Source organism: Copadichromis virginalis, linkage group LG10 (assembly GCF_057382275.1).
Source record: "Copadichromis virginalis isolate Kocher_CV1m ecotype Utaka linkage group LG10, C_Virginalis_male_GT1.1, whole genome shotgun sequence".
Taxonomy (NCBI): Eukaryota; Metazoa; Chordata; class Actinopteri; order Cichliformes; family Cichlidae; genus Copadichromis; species Copadichromis virginalis.
Window position 1 is genome coordinate 498,582 of NC_140627.1, and position 21,823 is coordinate 520,404.

Genomic DNA, 21,823 nt, shown 5'->3' on the forward strand with positions numbered 1-21,823 from the left:
GTTGGTATAGTTTGTCTTCATGTCATCGGCATCGCCTGTCATCATGCCGTCAAGCGCAGCGTCCTGATGTGATGAAACCTGTTGTGGGACATCGTAGCCCAGATTTCCCACTCGAGAGGCAAAGGATTGTTTCATTCTTTGACCTGTAAACACCGGCCAAAGTGAGCAGCCCACGTGAGTAGCACGAATTTCCTCTGTCCATATTTCGCTATTCTGCGCCTCCCGTATGGTCATAAACTTGATCCCTTAGGAGCTGTGCACAGCTGAATATAGTTGCATATCCAGAGACAAAGAGGAGTTGAAAAGGGTGCAGAGAGAGCTGAGGGGACTGATAAGGAATGGGAAGGACAGCTACAGGCAGAAGATGGAGAACCAGCTTCAGCAAAACAACGTTGGTGAAGTCTGGAGAGGCCTCAGAACCATCTCGGGCCACAAACAGCAGAACTCTCTGCCTGGGAGGGATGTGAGATGGGCAAATGAACTGAATCATTTCTTCAACAGATTTGATTCAACCATGAGACAGTCTACAACATCGGCTGCAGACTCACCCACCCCCACTGCTGCTGTTCCACCTCAGACACCTCAGACACTTCACACCTCCTCTATTCACCCTGCTCACTCCCCCCCACCCCCAACAACGGCTTCCAATACACACTCAACACAAGGCTCCAGCCTGTCTCTCTCAACCACCCAGGTTAGGAGGGAACTGAGGAGGATTAATGGCAAGAAGGCAGTGGGCCCAGATGGCATCAGCTTGAGGGTCGTCAGGTCCTGCGCGGACCAACTGTGTGGGGTGATGGAGCACCTCTTCAACCTGAGCCTGAGGTTGGGAAGAGTCCCACAGCTCTGGAAAACCTCCTGTGTTGTACCAGTGCCAAAGACTTCACGCCCCAAGGACCTCAACAGCTACAGGCCGGTGGGTCTGACATCCCACCTGATGAAGACCCTGGAGCGGTTGGTCCTGGCTCAGCTTTGGCGCCTAACAAGCTCATCACTGGACCCACTTCAGTTTGCCTACCAGCCTGGCATTGGAGCGGATGATGCCGTCATTCACCTCCTACATCGTTCCCTCGCTCACCTGGAGACCGCTGGAAGCACTGTGAGAATCATGTTCTTTGATTTCTCCAGTGCCTTCAACACCATTCTTCCCTCAGTTCTAAAGGACAAGCTGGAGAACTCTGGAGTGGACCATCACCTCACTACCTGGATCCTGGACTACCTCACCGACCGACCACAGTATGTGAGGACTCAGGGCTGTGTGTCGGACAGGGTCGTCTGCAGTACGGGGGCCCCACAGGGAACGGTTCTGGCTCCGTTCCTCTTCACCATCTACACTGCAGACTTCTCCCACAATTCCACCCAGTGCTTCCTGCAGAAGTTCTCTGATGACTCTGCAATAGTCGGCCTCATCACTGATGGGGACGACAAGGAGTACAGAGGACTGACCCAAGACTTTGTGGACTGGTGCCAGCTGAACTACCTCCAGATCAACGCCAGTAAAACCAAGGAGCTGGTGGTAGACTTCCGCAGGCACAAGCATTCTCCACTGCAACCACTGAACATCCAAGGTATGGACATTGAGGCTGTGGACAGCTACAGGTACCTTGGTGTTCATCTGAACAACAGACTGGACTGGACTCATAACTCAGACGCCCTCTACAGGAAAGGGCAGAGCAGGTTGTACCTGCTGCGGAGACTCAGGTCGTTTGGGGTGGAGGGCCCACTCCTGAAGACCTTCTATGACTCTGTGGTGGCTTCTGCTATCTTTTATGGTGTGGTCTGCTGGGGCGGCAGCATCTCTGCTGGGGACAGGAAGAGACTGAACAGGGTGATCCGAAGGGCCAGCTCTGTTCTAGGATGCCCTCTGGACCCAGTGGAGGTGGTGAGTGACAGGAGAACGGCGGCTAAGCTGTCATCCCTGTTGGACAACGTCTCCCACCCCATGCAGCAGACTGTGACAGCACTGAGCAGCTCCTTCAGTGGGAGACTGCGGCACCCACGGTGTGGGACGGAGAGATTTCGCAGGTCTTTCCTCCCCACTGCTGTCAGACTCCATAATAAAGACTTTAACTGAACAAACACACACATCCACACATGTGCAATAACACTAAGTGCAATAATCTTTTCTGGCATCGTTGTATTTTTACTCAGTTGTATATAGCATTCGTATTCTATTTTTATCTTATTGTATATTTTTATTCTATTTTATTCTACTGTATATAGTATATTATTTTATTCTATTCTGTACAGCTGTGTACTGTATTCTAATTTTTGCGTCATAACTTTTGCACTGTCCACTTCCTGCTGTGACAAAACAAATTTCCCACGTGTGGGACTAATAAAGGTTATCTTATCTTATCTTATCTTATCTTTACGTCTCTTCATGTTTCCTGTTTTATTCTGAAAGTCTTGTGTTTCCATTTTCCCTGATCACCTCTTGTCTGTAATAAGTCCTCTGTCTTCCTTTGTTCAGTGTCAGGTCATTTCTTTTCCTTCCATGTCTTGTCATAGTAACCTTAGTAGTCATAGTCACCATAGTCATCATAGTTATCACAGTTGTCATAGCTGATTTATAGTTTTCATAGTTACCTCAGCCATGTCACAGTTTTCATACTATATTTTCTACACTATGAGGCAAACTTAAAATCCTTTAATTTTCTCAAAAACCAACAGTGCGCCTTATAATCCGGTGCACCTTATGCATGAATTCTGGTTGTGTTTACTGACCTCGAACCAATTTTATGTGGTACACGGCACTCAAAAATCTGTCAAAAATGTTTTAGTATGACTTTGGTAAGCTATGAAGCTGCACCGCTTGATGGATTGTCAGAGCATTACGGCTACGGTAGTTAGGAACCTCGCAGAGTAATCTGGGTCCTAAACTCTGTCCCTTCAGGTCCCGAACACTGTGGCATCACTGACAGTTAAAAACTATCTAAATTCTTTCATCTCATCCAGGCATCCACGAAAACAGAATGTATTAAATTTAATGGAGATAGAAGTTAGCAGGAAGTTAGCTTGCTAGTTTCCACCTAAACATGATATAGCATGTTCTGACTGAGAGATTTCTGAATAATTAAAACGCACAGCTCTGCTAACACTTCCAACATAAATGAAGACAAAAAAAACCTAAACAGCAGTGACTTTTGTAGGGTTACTTAAGTTGGGCTAGCTGGTATATAATGAAATGATGTGCTATGTGATCACTAGCTACACAGCTATGTTAGTATAACATACACAGTGAAGATGGAGGATGAACACTAACTTTTTTCCATACGATAAAAGTTACCGTGAGGGTTCCTGATGGTTAGGGACTAATGCAATTGCATAGCAGGATGCTATAAACGGACTAAAGTTCAGTCAGGAGAACAACTGAGATAATCCATCCACAATACGAGGTTAGTCATTAATATACTGCAACAACATGGGAATAGAGCCACTGCAGAGAATTCAACATTAATGAATCAATGGTACAGAAGTGGAGGAAGCAAGAAGAATGAGTTGAGTGAGGTTTTTTTGCCTTATAGTCTGAAAATACAGTAGTTTTTTAGTTTTCCCATTTTAGGTTTCAGTTTAGTTGTCGCTCCTGTTTTGCCTTTGCTCGTGTTTTATGTTCATGTCCACCAGCCATAATAAATAGCTCACTCTTGGTTTCAACTTCAGTTCACCTCTCTAGTGTCTGCTTTTGGGTCCTTTTCACAAACTCACTGGCATACCCCGCCGTGACAGAGTTCTACCCATTTTGGTGGCCTTGACATGTTGATATTAAAAGATCTAGTAGAAATGATTAAGAAGAAACTATGTGGAGTGTAAGTAGTATCATTGCAGACAGGTCCAGTTCCTTTCAGTAAAACCCCATTTCACATAAAAAGGCAGCTAAATAATTCATATTCTTAAATGTAGAATTTAAGTCAATACCTAAAAATTATACTCATATAAAGTAGTAGGTACAATTCTCGCTCACCTCGCTGAATGTGCCCCGGCCAATCACCTTCAAGATGTGAAAGTCTTCTCTTTTGATGCGGGTTTTCTTAACCTCCTTTACTAGAGGCTCAGCTGTGAGAAAGGAGAGAAGAGACAATGATTTCAATTATTTTACTTTATTATTTCAGTGTTATTTGAAATAATGGACCTAAAAATGGTAATGCAGTGGCATTATTTTAAAAATATCATTTTTTCCTAATTTAACAATTTTGCAGTAATTTATCAGTGTGGGACAATTTATTAGTGTGCTCTAAATACATTTTTTTTCTTAAATATATATTTATTAGATTGAAACAACAAAGAAAAAGAGATACACACAACTGTTATACAGTAGGTTTCACAATTATTGCTTAAGCTGATGTAATAAATTACAGCTTAATAACACATTCTCATATCTTTTAATTGCTTTTATCACTTTACCCCCTACCCATCCCACACAATAGCCCTGTCCCTTGAGCCAGTTTAAAAAAACCCACAACAAAACAACAAAACAAAACAAAAAGCAGAACAAAACAACAACAGCAACAAAAACAGAGAATTTACTGAGTAGTGCTAGAAGTGGGGAAAAATATTTCAGGAATTGCCCCAACACCTTGTAAAATTTCCTGCTGGTATTACTAATTGAATAATGGATCATTTCGAGGCCTAAATAACACATAAGGTCCCTCAGCCATTGAGCTACTCCATCTTAGCAGGGTTGCATGCCTAGCCACAAGGGAAGTGAAAGACGGTGTGTGACACTGTGACAAGATCAACTGTGCATCAGTCTCTCCAGTGGTGCCAAAAAGTGTAGCTAATGGATTAGGACCCACATGCTATCCAAGAATTAGTGCCAAAGTTTGAAATGTGTCTCTCCAGTATTTTTCTAGATTAGGACATTTCCGAAACCTTGGGGGTGGGCACGCTACACAGCATCCGGATGACCATCAGGGTGTACAACCTCACCCCTGGCGTCGTTGCCCACCTCTCAATTTTAAATACACGTGGACATTGAGGGCTATCAGGAGGGGCTATGCGCTTACCTGCTGCTCTCTGGCAGGTAGCTCCATGCCCTCCTGGAACACACATGCATCAACACTACTTATGAGCGGACGGAGGGAGGTTTGGAGTCTTCACACCCCCCCGTTCTCTGTTGCCTGTTGGGGCGGGGGAGCTGGGAGGAGGAGTCGGCCATCCAATTGGGGTCTGGAATGTGGGGCCTCCCTGCTGCTGTGGAGTTGGGGCGGTCTGTGTCTCTCCACCCCAGGGAAGAGGGTAACACTACCAGGGTCTGGGTGCAGTTTCCCCCTCCAGGGACAAGGGTACCTAGATCTGGGGCTTAGAGTACGCTTTGGGAGTGTGATTGTGTGTACAGTGTCTATTTATATCTTTCTCCACGTTGGGTGAGTGCTGAGTAATTGCATATGAGAGTATGAGGGTGGGAATGGATGTTTGTATCTGTGTGTGCCTGTATGTTTGTGTCTATATGTCAGTTCGGGTATCAGACGTCACCTCTCTGGGGACATCTCAGGCCCTCGAAGGTATGGAGACCTATCTCCCCCCACCACTCCACGTGCCAGTGGCAGATGCCCCCACACATTGGTGCACTGGTGGTTCTCCGTGTCCGGGGATGGGCGTCCAGGTACGCACCGTCTCACTCCTGGTGGCTGCTTGTCGGGGCCTGGAGCCTGGGGCTCGCTCGGGCCCCTTCGGGGGGTGGGGTGCCCTTGGCCTCGGGCTTGGTCACTCTGGCACAGCTGCTCCACGGCTGCTGAGTGACCCCTCATCTGGGACTCTCCTCAGCTCTTTCTGGGATAGTGGCACGGTTGCCCCTCCGTTTGTCTTCCTTGGTCTCTTGTGCTCTGAGGGGCTCTGGATGTCTGGAGCCTGGATCTCCTCCATACCTGCTTCATGCCCTGGAGGACGGGGCTATGGTTCCCCCACACCCTCTAGCAGATCATTACATGAAGGAACCTTTTAAATACAAGCGCGCTCATGCTCACAGGTGTACACACGGGTGCTCACAGACACAAACTACACCCTCTTTGGCTCCTACCTCAAAGCACACTGTGCACTGTCGATCTTACGTGCTGCACAATAATGTTTAATATTTAGTATTTACTGTTACATTCCCATAGATCATCGCGATGATGTTGTTTATTATATTGCTCTCTTTTTTTTTGCTTGTTTTCTCTTTTTTCTTTCTCAACAGGTGATCCAGGTGATTGATATATGTATTTTTGTCTGTTTGTTTTGTTGGTTTTTGTTTTTTGCCCCTTTATCACCGTTCCTCTTCCCCGCTGTTTTTCTTTCCCTCTTTCTTTCTCCCTTTTCTTTTCCCCAGTCAAGTCTGTCCCGTGTTTAGCAAGTGAAAATAAAATAAAATAAACAATAAAAGCAAAGGTGAATCAAATAGACCAATACGGCAAGGCTGCAATGGTCCATTTGGTAAAGTAAATCCGTTGGGCATCTTTCTTTGCCTTTAGACAGTAATTCTGATGGCAATAGAGCCAAACGGGACAGGCGAAAAAAAAAATACCAATACCAATAAGTTTGATGTGTCACATGGCCCTCTTCCTATTGAAAAAACAAAAGTTGTATCCAAGATGGCCGACTTCTAAATGGCCACCATGGTCACCACCCATCTTGAGGAGTTTGCCCCCTCACATATACTAATGTGCCACAAACAGGACTTTAATATCACCAACCATTCCCATGTTATTACGGTGTATCCGTATAAATGGCCCACCCTGTACATTAAGGTGCATATCTCTGACATTGCAGCTGCTGCTATTGGAAAATTTAGTGTCTGAGAATGTCTGAGAAAATGTCTGATCTGCAGATATCTGAAAAAATGTGTATATGGGTGTGGTGGGGCATGGTCTGCAATGCTGCTGCAGGTGAGATGGATGCACCTGCGTGGCATCTGCTATCACGCCTTGCACAGTCTGAGTAGTTGTGTTGTGGATGTGTCGCCTGGCAGCTGGGATGCTGCAGCCATTCATGTGTGTAATTAGCAACCATGTGCCTCAATAAAGCATGTTGAAAAGCTTGAAAATATCTTTGGGTCTGCCTTGTTTTATCACAGTGGTGCCGAAACCCAGGATGGGGGGCACGGCAGACCCACAAACTGGCCGCCAAGGGGAGGAGTTGGCCTGAATGGTGGCCAAAATGGCCAGCACAGAAGAGCTGTAAGACTGGACCCAGCAGCATCTACAGGTAATGAAGAATCTGGCACTCTCACTCTCACCGGCATTCCCCGACAGCGTTGGCGTGGAGGAGGTCCAGGCTGTTCTGATGACCATGTCAGGCCCCAGGATGCGACAAGCCAGGACATAGCCGGCCGCCGCACCCATCCCTACTCATCAAGTGGTAGCAGCTTATGCCCGGCAGGGATCTGTGCCCGTTCCTGCTCCCTGGAGGAGGGCCGCGGAGCATCTCCTGGGCTCGCCACCAGCTCAACCACCTGCTCAGCACGAGCCGGAGGTCAGCTCATGGAGAGCGCAGGAGGAACCTGCCACACTGTTGCTGGGGGTGTCCAAGGGTCCGCGACTGCCAGTGTACAGGAGGCATGCCTGCTGGCGGTGGAGGAGGTGGACCAGCTTTCGGTGAGCCCCGGCTCACTTCTACGTCTACTGCGCTGTCGCTGCTTGGCCCCCTGGACCAGTTCCAGGGCTGCCGCTGGGTACGCAGGGCGTCCCCTGGATCCACATTGTCACTGGCGCTGCTGGATATGTGGGCGACCGCCAGAGTGGTCACATCCCTGTCCCTCACCAGGGCCCAGGAGCACCAACGGTCTGGGCGGGGGGAACAGTAGGTTCGGCTAGATGGCTTGCCGGCCTGTCGGGCAATGGGGGTATATGGCGGGGCGTGGTCTGCAGTGCTGCTGTAGGTGAGATGAAAAGGCTTTGCACAGTCTGAGTTGTTGTGTTGTGGATGTGTCGGCTGACAGCTGGGATACTGCAGCCATTCATGTGTGTATTCAGCAACCGTGTGCCTCAATAAAGCATCCTGAAAAGCTTGAAAATGTCTTCGGGTCTGCCATGGTTTATCACAGTGGGAGATACATATTTTAAGATGTTTAATTTTTTTAAGCCTAAATGCCTCCTCATCTGAGCCCACACCCTCACCGTGAGCCAGACAACTGGATTATCAGTTGCTCTTGTTTGGGGGTAGGGTGGGTGAAAATCCAATCAGAGCCAGAATAGATGAATCTGTAGCCAAGTTCAACTCCATGGACACCCAGGAAGGGCAATTATCTTTGTTTTGGAAATAGACCCAAGATATAAGCACGTATTTGCTGCCCAATAGTAATACCGGAAGTTAGGCAGTGCCAGGCCTCCATTAGTCCAAGACTTTTGATGAAGAGCTTTATTCAACTGGGGGTGTTTACCTCTCCATATATAAGATGATATAACTGAATTTAAAGAATCAAAGGATTTGGGAATAAATATTGGCAGCAGCCTGATTGAATGCCTTCTTCCCATCTAAGCAAAGAATGCACTCAGGATTCTGACCGGAACGGGTGTATAATATATCTAATAGACAACAGATATTGAAATAAGAGTAAAGATTCTTAATGAAACCAGTTTGATCTTTTGATATAATGGATGGGAAATTATTTTCCAGCCTGCGTGCCAAAAATTTAGCCAAAATATTACCATCGACATTTAATGTAGAGATTGGCCTGTAGGACGAACATTCCACTGGACATTCCTCTTGGGACAAGAGTGATACTTGCCTTGAAATAGGATGGCGGAAGTTTACAACACGTGCATGAATCCGCTCCGATTCATGCACATTAGACATAATTGAGGTGAAAGCATTGATGAAAATGCTTTGAAAAATTCTATGGGAAATCCATCAGGTCCAGGTGATTTTCCACACTGCAGTGAGGAATTAGCTGCGCTCAGCTCCTCTTGCATTATGGGTTTGTATAATCTATTTTTACTATCAGAGGAAAGCGTAGGAATGTTCAAAGCGTTAAAAAGTTATCCATTAAAGTGCTTTCCTGTGGGAGTTCAGAGGTGTAAAGTTGAGAGTAAAAAGTCTTAAACATATCATTAATTTTGGAAAAATCCAAGGTGATATTACCATTATTCATTCTGACTTTTGTGATATGTTGTTTTGCCTGAAAGCCCCTTAACTGGTTAGCTAGCGTCTTACCTGATTTGTCGCTATGAATATGAAACAAACTCTTACTCCTCAGAAGCTGACCATCAATTTAGTGTGTTTAAAGGAGATCAAATTTAGTCTGAAGTTCCACGCGCTTGTTGTATAAGTCTGGGTTTTTTACCGTAGCGCAGAGCAGATCTATTTCTTTAATTTGGTTAACTAAAGTAAGTGATTATATACGGGCCTTTTTTTATATTTGCTGTTTAGGAAATAGTTTGACCCCTGAGGAAGGTTTTCAGTGTATCCCAAATTATTAGGCTATAAGTTACTCCTGTGGTGTCTGTGAAGGTTCTCAGTCATCCAGGTCTTCATAGTCTAAGGAGCTAAAGAAAGAAAAGCGTCTGGACTTCTTTACAACACCAAACTGTCTGCCATCTATAATCCAGTTTTGAGATCCCTTCCCAGGTGCCTTAATGCCCACACATCCTGGGCCTGTTGGCCTCAGTAAATCACATGATAGGGTGGGGCTAGGTTTCACAGTGGGTTCACCCGAAACCTTGGCTGATTGTGACCCACACTCGCGTTCACAGCTTGGCTCGTGTGACTAGGTTGAGGATCAATAGGGGGTCCGTGACCCTCTTGGGGACACTCCCATAGGGCTCAAAATCTGGGACTCTCCACCAATTGCTCTTAGAACTGAAGAAGCTTCTCAGATGAAATGTCTGCAAGAAAGTTCAAGAAGTCCAGACGCTTTTCTTTCCAAGCTCCTTAGACTTTCTCCTGTGGTATTTATTTGTAAAAACGAGCTTATTTGTTCCTAAATGAATTCTAGGAGGTTGTCATCTGCCGTACAGTTGAATTAAAATGCCAGTGTCGTCTGGATTGAGGAACATCAGGAAAAGTCTTTGATAACACATTTTATGGTATGATATTACTATCCTCTGGTATTCACGGGATTGGACCCACGAAGACAACCGATTATCTGAGAAAATAATCAATCCTAGAATAAGTATGGTGTACCTGCTTGTAAATCGTAGGAGAGAAGAGAAAAGAAGATGAATCTGTAATGCTGAAACATGAACAAAAGTCCTTGCATATCCCAAGAGTAGGAGAAAATCAGAAAAATCTACTCACAGGGCTGTCCCTCAGCCCTCCGTAATGACCAGATAAACGTAATGACCAGATAAACAGGCTTTCAGGGTAATCTGAAATCTGGCAATCTCCAGCCGATCCTGTCTTTCCTGAAGACCTCACTAAGCAGGTCCACAAAGAATTCTGTGGAATGAACCTTCAACGCCTTCAAGTCCCAGAATACGCAGGTTTTGACATCTATTTCTTTCTTTCTAAGTCCGTTACTTTAGCCAAAAGTTTAGTATTAGACTTGCTGAGGTTGGAACAAACATTGTGGAGCTCCCTAACCCACTGACTTAAATAGTTTCTAAACATCTGAGTCATTGACCATGATCTTTCACTGCAGACCGGACTTCGTCAAACTTCGACTCCAGTAGGCTGAAAGATGTTTTGAAATCACTCACCAATGCCTTCCTGTGCTGCTCCAAAAGTGAGGAAGTGGCCGCCATTTTTAACTTTGGTGCCTCATCCTCCTTTTCTTCTGCTATAGTGTGGTTTGAGGCCAATTTATAGCAAGCAAAAACCAAATTCAGAATGCTTAACAGAAAATGTACGCAGTTCAATAGCTTTGTCCATGGAGTGGATGATTAAGGAGTGGAAAAAGTAGAGAAGAAGTTCAAGACATGTTGAGCAGGTAATTTAGCCATTTAAATCAGCTGTGTTGGATTAAGGACACATCTAAAACCTGCAGGACACCGGCCCCAAATCCAGGTAAATCCAGGGCTGAACCTGGGTTGGCTTTGGGGACTGGGGCTGGGTCACCTTCCTTTTAACCCTTATGTTGCACTTCTGTACCAGTAGACCGTGATGTAACAATTAAAAAAAAATATTAAAAATATTCCCCTCTCACCCCTGCACGCGGTCTATCCTTCAAGCTCGGGTCCTCTACCAGAGGCCTGGGAGCTTGAGGGTCCTGCGCAGTATCTTAACTGTTCCTAGGACTGCACTCTTCTGGACAAAGATCTCGGATGTCGTTCCTGGGATCTTGAGCCACTCTCCTACCTTGGGAGTCACTGCACCGAGTCCTCTGATTACCACTGGGACCACCGTTACCTTCACCCTCCACTTTTTTTCAGCACTTCTCTGAGCCCTTCTCGTGTTCCTTTCTTCTTGATGTTGCTGTCATTCGGTATCACTACATCTATCACTACAGTCTACCGGCACTATGTCCGGTTGGTTAGCCATCAACAGTTTGTCCGTCTGTATCTGGAAGTGCCACAGGATCTTAACTCGGTCATTCTGCACCACCCTAGGGTGTGTCTCCCATTTTGACCTCAGGACTCCCGGGTCATACTCGGCACAGATGTTTCTGTACACTATGCCAGCTACTTAGTTATGGCGTTCCATGTATGCCCTGCCCACTAGCATCTTGCACCCTGCTGTTTAGTGCTGGATTTTCTCAGGGCATCTTTACAAAGCCTGCACCTGGGGTTTTGCCTGGTGTGATAGACCCCAGCCTTTATGAATCTTGTGCTCAGAGCTTGTTCCTGTGCTGCCATGATTAGTGTCTTTGTCGTATCTTTCAGTCCAGCTTTGTCCAGCCACTGGTAGGACTTCTGGATGTCAGCCACCTCCTTTATCAATGACCTGAACCTAACCCGAAAGATAGGATCATGGCGAAGCTTGAAGAGTTGTGTGTTTCCATGTTCAATGTGTTTTGTTTTACTTCCCCTGTGGGTTCATTATGTTCATTCCAGTCAGCTGTTTCTCCATGTGTTTCCACTTCCCCTGATCAATTCCTGTGAGTATTTAGTCAGTGTGTTTTCATTCCATCTTTGTTAGGTCATCTGTGTTGCTTCCCTCTATGTCATGTAAGGTTAAAGATTTCATGATTCTGTTCAGGTTCAAAAATTTTAGAGAAGTTATTTGTTAATACACTTGATAAATATATTGAGAAGCATAATCTCCGAAGTGATAACCAATATGGCTTTAGAGCGAAAAGGTCCACTTCGATGGCAGTGATGGAACTTGTAGAAGGGATATCTACTGCAATAGATAATAAGGAATATACTGTTGGTGTTTTTATAGACTTAAAGAAACTGGAGAAACTGATCAGGAGGGCTAGCTCTGTGGTCGGCATGAAGCTGGACACTCTGGTGACAGTGGCAGAGAAAAGGACACTAAAGAAACTGATGGACATTATGGACAATGCCAGACATCCTCTGCACATGGCCATTAACAACCAGAAGAGTCTGTTCAGTGACAGGTTGCTTCTCCCAAAGACAAGAACTAACAGACTTAAAAACTCCTTTGTCCCACACGCCATCAGACTGTTTAACTCCTCCCTGGAGGGGAGAGGGAGGGGAAACAGGAGGACAAAGGAGGGAACAACTAAGCTGTAGTGCCTCTTCACCTCACTGTGCAATACCTTTTGTGCAATACTTTTGTAAATAGTCAACGGTGCAATAGACTCAATACTTGAAATGTGCAATTCACTTGTATTTTTATTTTTATTCCTATTTATTCTATTTATCCCCTTCGTATACTTTATTTATATTGTCTCTGTATTTATATATATATATATATATGTGTGTGTGTGTGTGTGTGTGTGTGTGTGTGTGTGTGTGTGTGTATTATATATATATATATATATATATATATATAATATTCTGTAACTCTGTAACTTCTGTCGGTGCTGTGCTTTTTTGGAAATCAAATTTCCCAGAGGAACCCACCCGAGGGATTAATAAAGTTCTATCTAATCTAATCTAATCTAATCTAAAAAAGACGTTTGATACAATTGGTCATTCTATAATAATGAATAAACTAGAGAGATATGGTATAAGAGGGATGGCATACAAGCGGATGAAAAGTTACCTGGATGACAGAAATCAATAAGGTAAAATCTAAGAAGTTGAAGGTAACTTGTGGTGTTCCTCAGGGCTCTGTGCTGGGACCTAAATTATTCATATTATATATAAATGATTTATGTAGTGTTTCCAAACTGTTAAAATGTGTATTATTTTCTGATGATTCCACTCTGTATTGCTTAGGTAAAAACCTAGAACAGCTTCTGACTACAGCGGAAAAGGAGTTAAATATATTAAAAAACTGGTTTGATATAAATAAGTTATCGTTAAATAGAAAGAAAACAAAATTTATTATTTTTGGCAAATATCGGGGTTAATGGAATTGAAATAGAAAGAGTATATGAAAATAAATTTATTGGAGCGATAATTGATGATAAGCTGAGCTGGAAGTCTCATATAAACCATGTGAAAACAAAAATGTCAAAAACCATTCTCTACAAAACTGAACTGTCCTGAACAAGAAATCCTTATACACACTTTATTGTTCTCTGTTGCTTCCATATATGACTTACTGTCTAGAGATATGTGGTAATGCATATAAAACAAATACTCTTCCTATTTTCAAGTTACAAAAAAAGAGCTATAAGAATTATAAATGAATCAAACTATATAGAAACAAATAACATTTTGTTCTGAATACCCTGAAATGTTATGATTTAGTTGAATATAAAATGGCACAGATAATGTATAAAGCACAAAATAACTTGCTTTGCCATAGTACTGTCAGGGTCCTGGGTCTCCTGACCCAGCATGTTTAGTTCTTTGTGATTTTTGTATTATTGTACTTGTGTGAGTTATTCTATGGTTTCTAGTTTCGATCCCTTGCCCTTCATGTTTCTGTGTCCCCTCTGTTCTGTGTAAGTCTGTGTCTGCCTGTTTGAGTTTCCCTCTGTGTATTTTGGTTCTTTGAGTCCTCTGCCTTATGGTTTATGTCTCTGTGTTTCTTAGTTGCTGTCTCCACCGTGTCAAGTTCGCGTCTCTGTGTGATACTTCCTGTTTTACTTTGATGGGCGTGTCTTATGTGAATGCGTCCTGCTTTGCTTGTCTCGTCAGTCCTGATTTCTCCCAGCTGTGCCCTCCTTCTGTGTCTCATTCCCCTCGTTACTTCCCAGTGTATTTAAACCCTGTGTTTCTCTGAGTCAGTGTCGTGTTGTCCCTCTTGCTGTGTGGATCTCCCTGTGTGTTTTAGTTTATTGTTTCCCAGTTTAGTTTACTTTGTATGCCCATTTTTCTGTGACCAGCAAATAAGGCTGTGGTTTTGAGTTCATCCCTTGAGTCTGTGAGTCCTGCACTTTGAGTCCTCATCTCCTGCCTGCCACACGGCGTTTCATGACAAGTACTCAGAAGCTGTTTGAAGTCAGAGTTTCAATATGACTTAAGGGGATCAGATTTGTTTAAAAAAAAACAAAACAAAAAAACAAGATAAGGACAAACATAAAGCAGAGATGTGTTTCTGTTAGAGGAGTTAACTTGTGGAATAGTTATGACAGTGATTTAAAAAGGTGGAGTTCATTTTCCTTGTTTAAAAACGTGTAAAAATAGAGTATTAGAAAAATATAAATCAAGAATGAAAAGAGCAAAAATAATAATACTGAAACTCTTGTTTTGCATTGATTATTTTTATGAAATTTAATGTAGTTACTCATGTGAGGTGGAAAGTTTTTTTTTTTTTTGTTTGTTTGTTTGTTTTGCTTCATTCTTTGCTTCGAGCCCTATGTACATGAGCTGCATGCTTAAAAAGATCTGTTGTTAAAAGGGTTGGCGTAATAAGCATATTCTTCAGCCAATACCTTTTGATTAGCCTTGTCTCGTGCTTTCTTGCTTTGTGGTAATCTTTATGTATTCACTGAGATATTTGAATGCTAATCAATGGTCATGTTCATGTTTCCTCATTGTAGTTTCTCGCATGCAGTGTGGGATGAGGGAGATCGTGACACAGACAAAAGAAAACACAGGGCTTAAATACACAGAGAGAGCAATCAGGGAATGGGATACTGGAGGGAAACACAGCTGGGACAAATCAGGACTAATGAGACAAGGGAAGCAAACACAGACACATTAACATGAGACACGGACTTTCAAAGTAAAACAGGAAACATAACACAGAAAGATGGAATTGACAAGGGGATACAGCTGACAGGGGAGACAGAGCAACCATTGAACACAGAGACTGAAACCAGAAGGCAGACAACTCTAACAAAGAAACCAAAAGACTAGAAATGATAAATAATGGCAAAATCAAAGTTCAATAATATTGTAAAACTGAAAACTCTGGGTTGACGACCCAGACACCCTAACATTCCCTCGTTTTACCTCGTTTTGTATTTTATGTTTAATCAGCCATAATGAATGGCTCTCCTTTTGTTTAAACTCATTTCTGTCTCCTTCCGTGTCTGCACTTGGGTCCTCCTTCACAGTCTGCTTCTGCAGACCATGACAGAATTATGGAGTACTGGGTGGGATTCATACTTGTTTTGCTTCCTGGTTGGTGTAGAGTTTTTGTGTGTGTGTGATTTTTTTTTTTTTTTTTTTTTTTTTTTTTTTGCTTTGTTTTGTTTTGACTGATGGGAAATGAACTAATTAACTGATAAAAACCCAGAATGGATTTCTTTTTCTTTTCTTGTGAATGACCTGAATAACAATAATTACTGATTCCAATGGGAAATTCATGTCTGACATAGCTCATCTGCTATATGTATTTGAGTTAAAAATATGTGGGGGCAAATTATTTTCTGCCTCTGTCTGTTTTACGTTATAGAGAGTAGAGTCTTCTTGTAATGATGGGATGTTTTTGTTCCATAAAGATATTCGTGATCAGGGTTATTCAGGATGGCTTCTAACATATTTAGATTGCATCTCTCCAACACCTTCCCCAGTGTGTCCAGTATGACTCCAATTACAGAGCCAACTTTTCTCACTAGTTTGTCCAGTCTCTTTGCATGCCTTTTCTGATCCTTCCTCTCCAAACGGCATAGAACAGCACACTTGTCACCACAGGCTGACAGAACAGCACCTGCAGGAGTTTACTAGAGATGTCAAGTGATCTTAGTTTCCTTAACAAAAAGAGGTGATTTTTCCCCTTTTGTATAGTTTGTCTGTATCCAGGGACCAGTCTAGTTTGTTGTCTAGATATAAACCTAAATATTTATATTTTGTTACCATCTCTATGCCCACCCTAAAAACCTTGACAGCAGGAGGCCTGAATCTTCAGAAATCTACTATCATGTCCTTCGTGTTAGAGACTTTAGATATAAGGTTGTTTTTGTGACTTCAGTTGCTGAAAGTTTTTGAAAGCTTCCCAGTCCATTCCTGATACACACCACAATGGAAGTGTCATCCAAGTATTTCTGAATGGGGTAGGTCTCAAATTTGTATTTGAAGTCTGCTGTATATTTACAATGTGAAATCTAATGGAGCCAGGACAGTCCCTTGTGGAGTCCCTGTTTGTGAGATGATCTGTGGTGATTCAAGACCAAAGTCTAAAAGAAAAGAAAATTCATAGAATTCAGCACTAACTTTTCAAAACCTTTCGATGTACTAGGACAAGTGGACACAAATAATGCCACCAAATTGCTTTCTACAGCATAAGATGGAGTTAAACGTACCTAACTGTTATAAATCAAACAAACAAACACAAGTTAATAGATGGACATGTGGTCAGCAGTTTGGTTCAGGGGTCTTATCACAGTAAGACAACTCTGGGTTTAAGTTGGCTGAGACTGTTCTGTGTGAAATTTTCATATTCTCCTTGTGCTAGCATACAGTGACCTGCATATACTCTGGCTTGTTTTCACAGCTCAATAATCTGCATCTTGGGTTGATTTGTTGATTCTTAGCATGTATGGCACTCATAGGGTGGTACACACCTGAGTGCCACGATAAGGCTCTGTGTAAATAAAGTGGTGCATAAATATGCGTGAATGTTTGCTTGTAACGTGGCTTGGAGTAGTTAGAACTAGAAAACTCCTATGTAATTGACAGTCCATTCCATTCCAGTTGGACCCAAGTCAAATATTCTTAAGCAGAATACTATCAGGTATGTACACTTTTTACATATGTGAATGGAGATATCCCTAAAAGTGAAATTTGCATTCCTTTCTTTTTTAGATGTGGCCAACTGGTTCCCAAAAAACACAGATGCCTCTTATAACCTGTGAGTATGCATACTGCTCCCTGTTCTGTGTCCTTGCTGTTAAGCATAACATTGTTCTGTTTTCCATAAATGGAGTTCCTCTTCAGCATAGCAACTGTCAGATTTGGACTCAGTCTTTACAACTAAAAATAGCAGCTATCGTTTATGAATAGAGGGAAGTTTTCCAGTCCATTATTTTTTGTTTCATTCTCAGGTCCAGAGAGGAATATGGGTGACACAGACGTACAGCGTAAACTTTTTAGATGAAGAAAGAACAGTTTTAGATATACAACGTATTGCAAAGTTACTTCACAAAAGTGTGAAAAGTCACCCTCATATTTAATTTAAAAAAGCAACAAACATTTAAAAAAACAACAAGCCAATTCTCTGGGTTAGTAGACTAAAAGTAATATATAGAGTCCTGTGGTGCTTTGATGCTTTTTATTTTATATAATGAGATTGTTATTTTCAGAGGTTATTTTCATGTCATCCACATCACTGATCCTTGGACAGTCACTGCACATGACCTAATAAATAACCTAGTTCTATCAAGGCTAATAACCGCCAAGGCTCTGAAAAAATGTCTCTCTCCCAACTGGATAAAACATTTAATTGACCCAGAAGGAAAAGGATGTAACTTGTGACTTGTGGTCTAAAATCACTCAAGGTGATTTTTAAGACTAGGAAAGTGCTATATAAATGCAAATGCGTTATGTTTTGAACAGGATATGTTTGAAAGCAGTCCATTGGACTAGAGTTGATACACTTGACAACAAGCTCCAAACTGTGCAGCATACTGCCTTAGCCTGAGGAATGTGTCTAACTGCACTGGTTTCCACACTTTCTGTTAAAGGTGTGTTACGGTCCGGGCCATAATTCGGATCCCGGTGGCTGTCTTTTTTTGTTCTGTGTTTAAAAGTCTACAGGTCATTCCAGAGCTGACGGCTGCTGATTGGCTTCCTGATCAAGTGGCTGTTTTGAAAAACCCTCTCCAGCAGTTGTCTCGGGACAGCAACTGACAGCAGCAGCAGATCCGTCCTTGGCCTCCAAACTCTGTGACTTTTGTGCACATGTTTTGCTAAGGACTGTTGAGCTTTGTAAATAGATTACTTTTCATGTGTAAATGGGTGCGGAAGCAGATGGGGTGAACTGCCTTACTATTGTCTGTAATGTTTTCTCCTTACTTTTCACTGTTTCACCTAGGGTTTAGATAGCACCTCCATTTCTGAATAAGCTTGTTTTGTTTGTTCTCCCTAGAGTTAAGCTTCAGTTTAGACAAAATAAACCACCTTTAACTTGTAAATCGGCTTCTGTGTATGGTTTTGGGAACCAGGGCGGTGTCACTTTGCTTTTAACCCTTATGTTGCGTTCCGGTACCCCTACACCGGGACATAACAGGCGTTAAATATATTAAACAAAAAGTGACAGTATTCTACAGTAATAACAGACACTGATGTTATTAGAATATCATGTGTATGTGTGTGAGAAATACAAAGATACAGTAATTGTACTGCTGTGGGTCATTGTAAAGAAGCAATTGGAAGGAACAAGCTCCTAAATCCCTCCCTGACACACTGGTTGCCACAGCCTGTCGCTGAAGGAGTTGCTCAGTGCTGTCAAAAAGACCTGCATGGGGTGGAAGGTGTTCTCTAACAGGGATGACAGCTTGGCCACCATGGTTGACACCAAGCTTTTTCTATTTTTTGGAGCTGTAATAGAAAGTGCCACCAACATATGTTTTTATTTTTATATTGGATTTTGCATTTGCTACTGAAATGGTTTTTGCTACCAAAACTTCTGTTGACCAGTGCTGTTAAGATAGCATTTTAAGAGTATACAACAAAGAAAAGAAAAGAAAATGCAGTAATGGAGTCATGGCTCGTTCCTGTAAATATTGACACTGGCTTGGTACCCATCAATGACATCTTCTGTTTAGGTAGCCATGTAGGGAGGTAAGACACCATAAGCAAACCAGACAGAAAAAGAGATGGCACAAGAGGACTATGAAAACACACTTTCCTTTTGTAGAACTTGGTTTGATGTGGTGTGTGTGTGTGTGTGTGTGTGTGTGTGTGTGTGTGTGTGTGTGTGTGTGTGTATGTGTGTATGTATGTATGTATGTATAAAAAAAATACTGACCGGTCTCTAGGCCTGTGTGACTGAGGTCTAGGAGCCAAGTTAAATTGCATTTTGTGCTGCTCTTCCACAGACATCTCCTATTGCACTTTTGCACCTCTAATGTACAGCAGACTAAGTAGAAGGGAGAGCAATAAATGAGTCATTTATCCATAATAAGAAAAAAAGATCATTAACTGTGCTGTGAGAATGCCTGATTTACAGTTTAGTTATGTAGAATCAGAAAAGTGCAACAAAAAATCCAAAATAAGCTACAAATTATAATTTGTATATGTAGAATTAGAGCTGAAGTGCTTAGCGAATTAAAACACTGATTCTGTATTAATTCTTGTCTAATCATTTAATTACGTGAAATTCAAAGGGACTATTTTCTTGCAGTCAGTGGTGTAACTCTGAATACTTTAAGTAATTTCTAAATATACTTGCATATTTTTGTTAGTTAATGATTTAATTGTAGAAGTTATTTTTACTGTAATATTTTAGTGCTTTTTTACACTTCTTCCTGCCTACAGTAACTATTATTGTACTTAACCATTTTAGTTTTCTATTAAAATTGTTTTATTGAAAGAGATACTTGTGATGCTCTACCACCTCAGCATAGAATAAGTGAATATTTTCCCCTTAGCTGTGATGCCCATGAGTCTTCCACCTGTGTGAAGCAAGATTATTTCTTGTGACGTTCACACTCTTTAGTCCAGCTAAAAACAGAAATCTGCTTGATTGTTGATCAGGTGGTTTCCTGAAACCAGATCCTCATTCTTGAACACATGTTGTGTTAAATTTGGAATGTCACGTCACTGAAAAGATGATAGCTTCTCCACCCTACTGGAAAATACAGTTGGTATACTTATAGCCAGTCACACGTATGGATCAATTCTGTCAATAATGAGGAAGAAAGAGGGGATGCAAAATCAAAAGACGAACACAAAAAGCAGCTTTATATGTAAGCTGTGATTCTCTCTGTGGGATTATATCATTATATCTGGTATTAAATCACTGTATTCTTGGCAACCTATTGCCTGTTCAACCATCCTTGGGGTGACAGTGAATTCATAAGGGAATCATAATGTATATGAGTATGATTCCATCAAACTTATTTACACAGATAATGAAAAATTCCATAGATTATGCCCACTTTGCTACTATGTTTGAAGGGTCTCCATGCATGATCCCTGTTCTGTAAATACTTATATCCTAAAATCATTGGCAGTTTCATTATACTTCAATTCCACAGCCTGCTGCTACGTCTAAACTACAGATTATATGACCAGTGAATTATATTCGAATGAAGCTTAACTGTTTAAGATGGGAAGAATGTGGATTCTAAGTTACACATATTTACACCAGTGAGTCATACTTGTATGTCCATCCATTAATGAATAATAAGTAAAGTTCTGGTTTTCTGTTCTGAAATGTAGCTCTTAAACAGCACGAGTACAAGTGAATGAGAGACTGAGAGCAAAACAAAATGGTTGCCAAGAAGCATATAATGTCCAGCAGAGTAATATTTAGAGATATTATAAAGGAGCAATTGTGAGGAGTTGGCTAATTACATACTTTTATATACAAAATAAAATACCTAATCACACACACCTAAAACAAGAGGCAAGAACTCACCCCACTGGAGAAAACCAGAGACATACTTCTCCCTTGCAAAGGGTGAAGAGTAGAATTCCTGATAGACGCCAACCAGTAGATCCAACAGTGTTTGGAGTCCAACAAGTCCTGTGGTCCTGTGGCCCTCTGCCAGATCAGATGCACCTAGGTCAGGCCCCGCTGACATTTTTCCCAGGGGGTGAGGGCTTGGTTGTTTGTTTTAGTGCTGTAGTGAAGCCCTGGTGTCCATGACTTTAAATCTTCAGTTTGCAGTTTCTCCGGTTTGACTCTTTAAAATTATGTCTATAGTAACGGCTTTCTCCAGATCACGACCTAATTCTACTGCAAACCCTCCTCAATTGCCTTTCCTTTCTAGCTGTTCTGCTTGATCACAGAACATGAGCAAAGGTTTTCATACAGACATCCTCTTTTTTATCATATTCTCTATCCCTCCCTCAGTTTACTGTCACTTACACTCTCCCTCGCTTGTATGTCTTTCAGATGCCTGGATGTCTGTCGGGGTCTCTCCTTTTTCTTCTCTTCCCATAGCCGTGCGTCTGTTAAGCCTGCAGTTTCTCCAACTCTGACTCAACACCTTTTTTGGTCTGGATCTCCCTCTCGCTGTCTTTCAGCTGCCCCTTTTCAAAGTAATCCAAAGTTCCTACTGCAACAGTTTAAGGTAATAGCAAAGCACTGAACTGTTCAGAAACAATTCCTCTTTTCATTTTGTGCATTAGTAGCTCTTTGTATTACCAGCCCTTGTTTGCTTTTATTCCCTGTCCTTCCTCTTGTGATAGAGCAAAGAGGAACTGCTGACCTGAATCAGTTCTAGATTTTGCTTTTGTTTTGAAAATGTAAATCTCTTATTTTGTCAACTGTCCAAAATCTTTTTTTAGTTCTCTTCATTTTTTCTTCTGTCCCACCCTTCTCGTCTCTCTGT

General features: G+C 42.2%; 1 protein-coding gene across 1 annotated transcript in view; it reads right to left on the reverse strand.

Moving 5' to 3' along the window:
* The window catches only part of dmpk (DM1 protein kinase), a 44,329-nt gene extending 22,820 nt beyond the window's left edge, over positions 1-21,509 (reverse strand). Inside the window, exons 1-2 of the mRNA XM_085469329.1 lie at positions 20,905-21,509; positions 3,965-4,056 (exon numbers count right to left, since the gene is read on the reverse strand). Coding sequence (XP_085325455.1) covers positions 3,965-4,056; positions 20,905-21,070 — 258 coding nt within the window. The 5' untranslated portion in view covers positions 21,071-21,509. The remainder of the gene's footprint in view (positions 1-3,964; positions 4,057-20,904) is intronic.
* Positions 21,510-21,823: the final 314 nt, after the last annotated feature.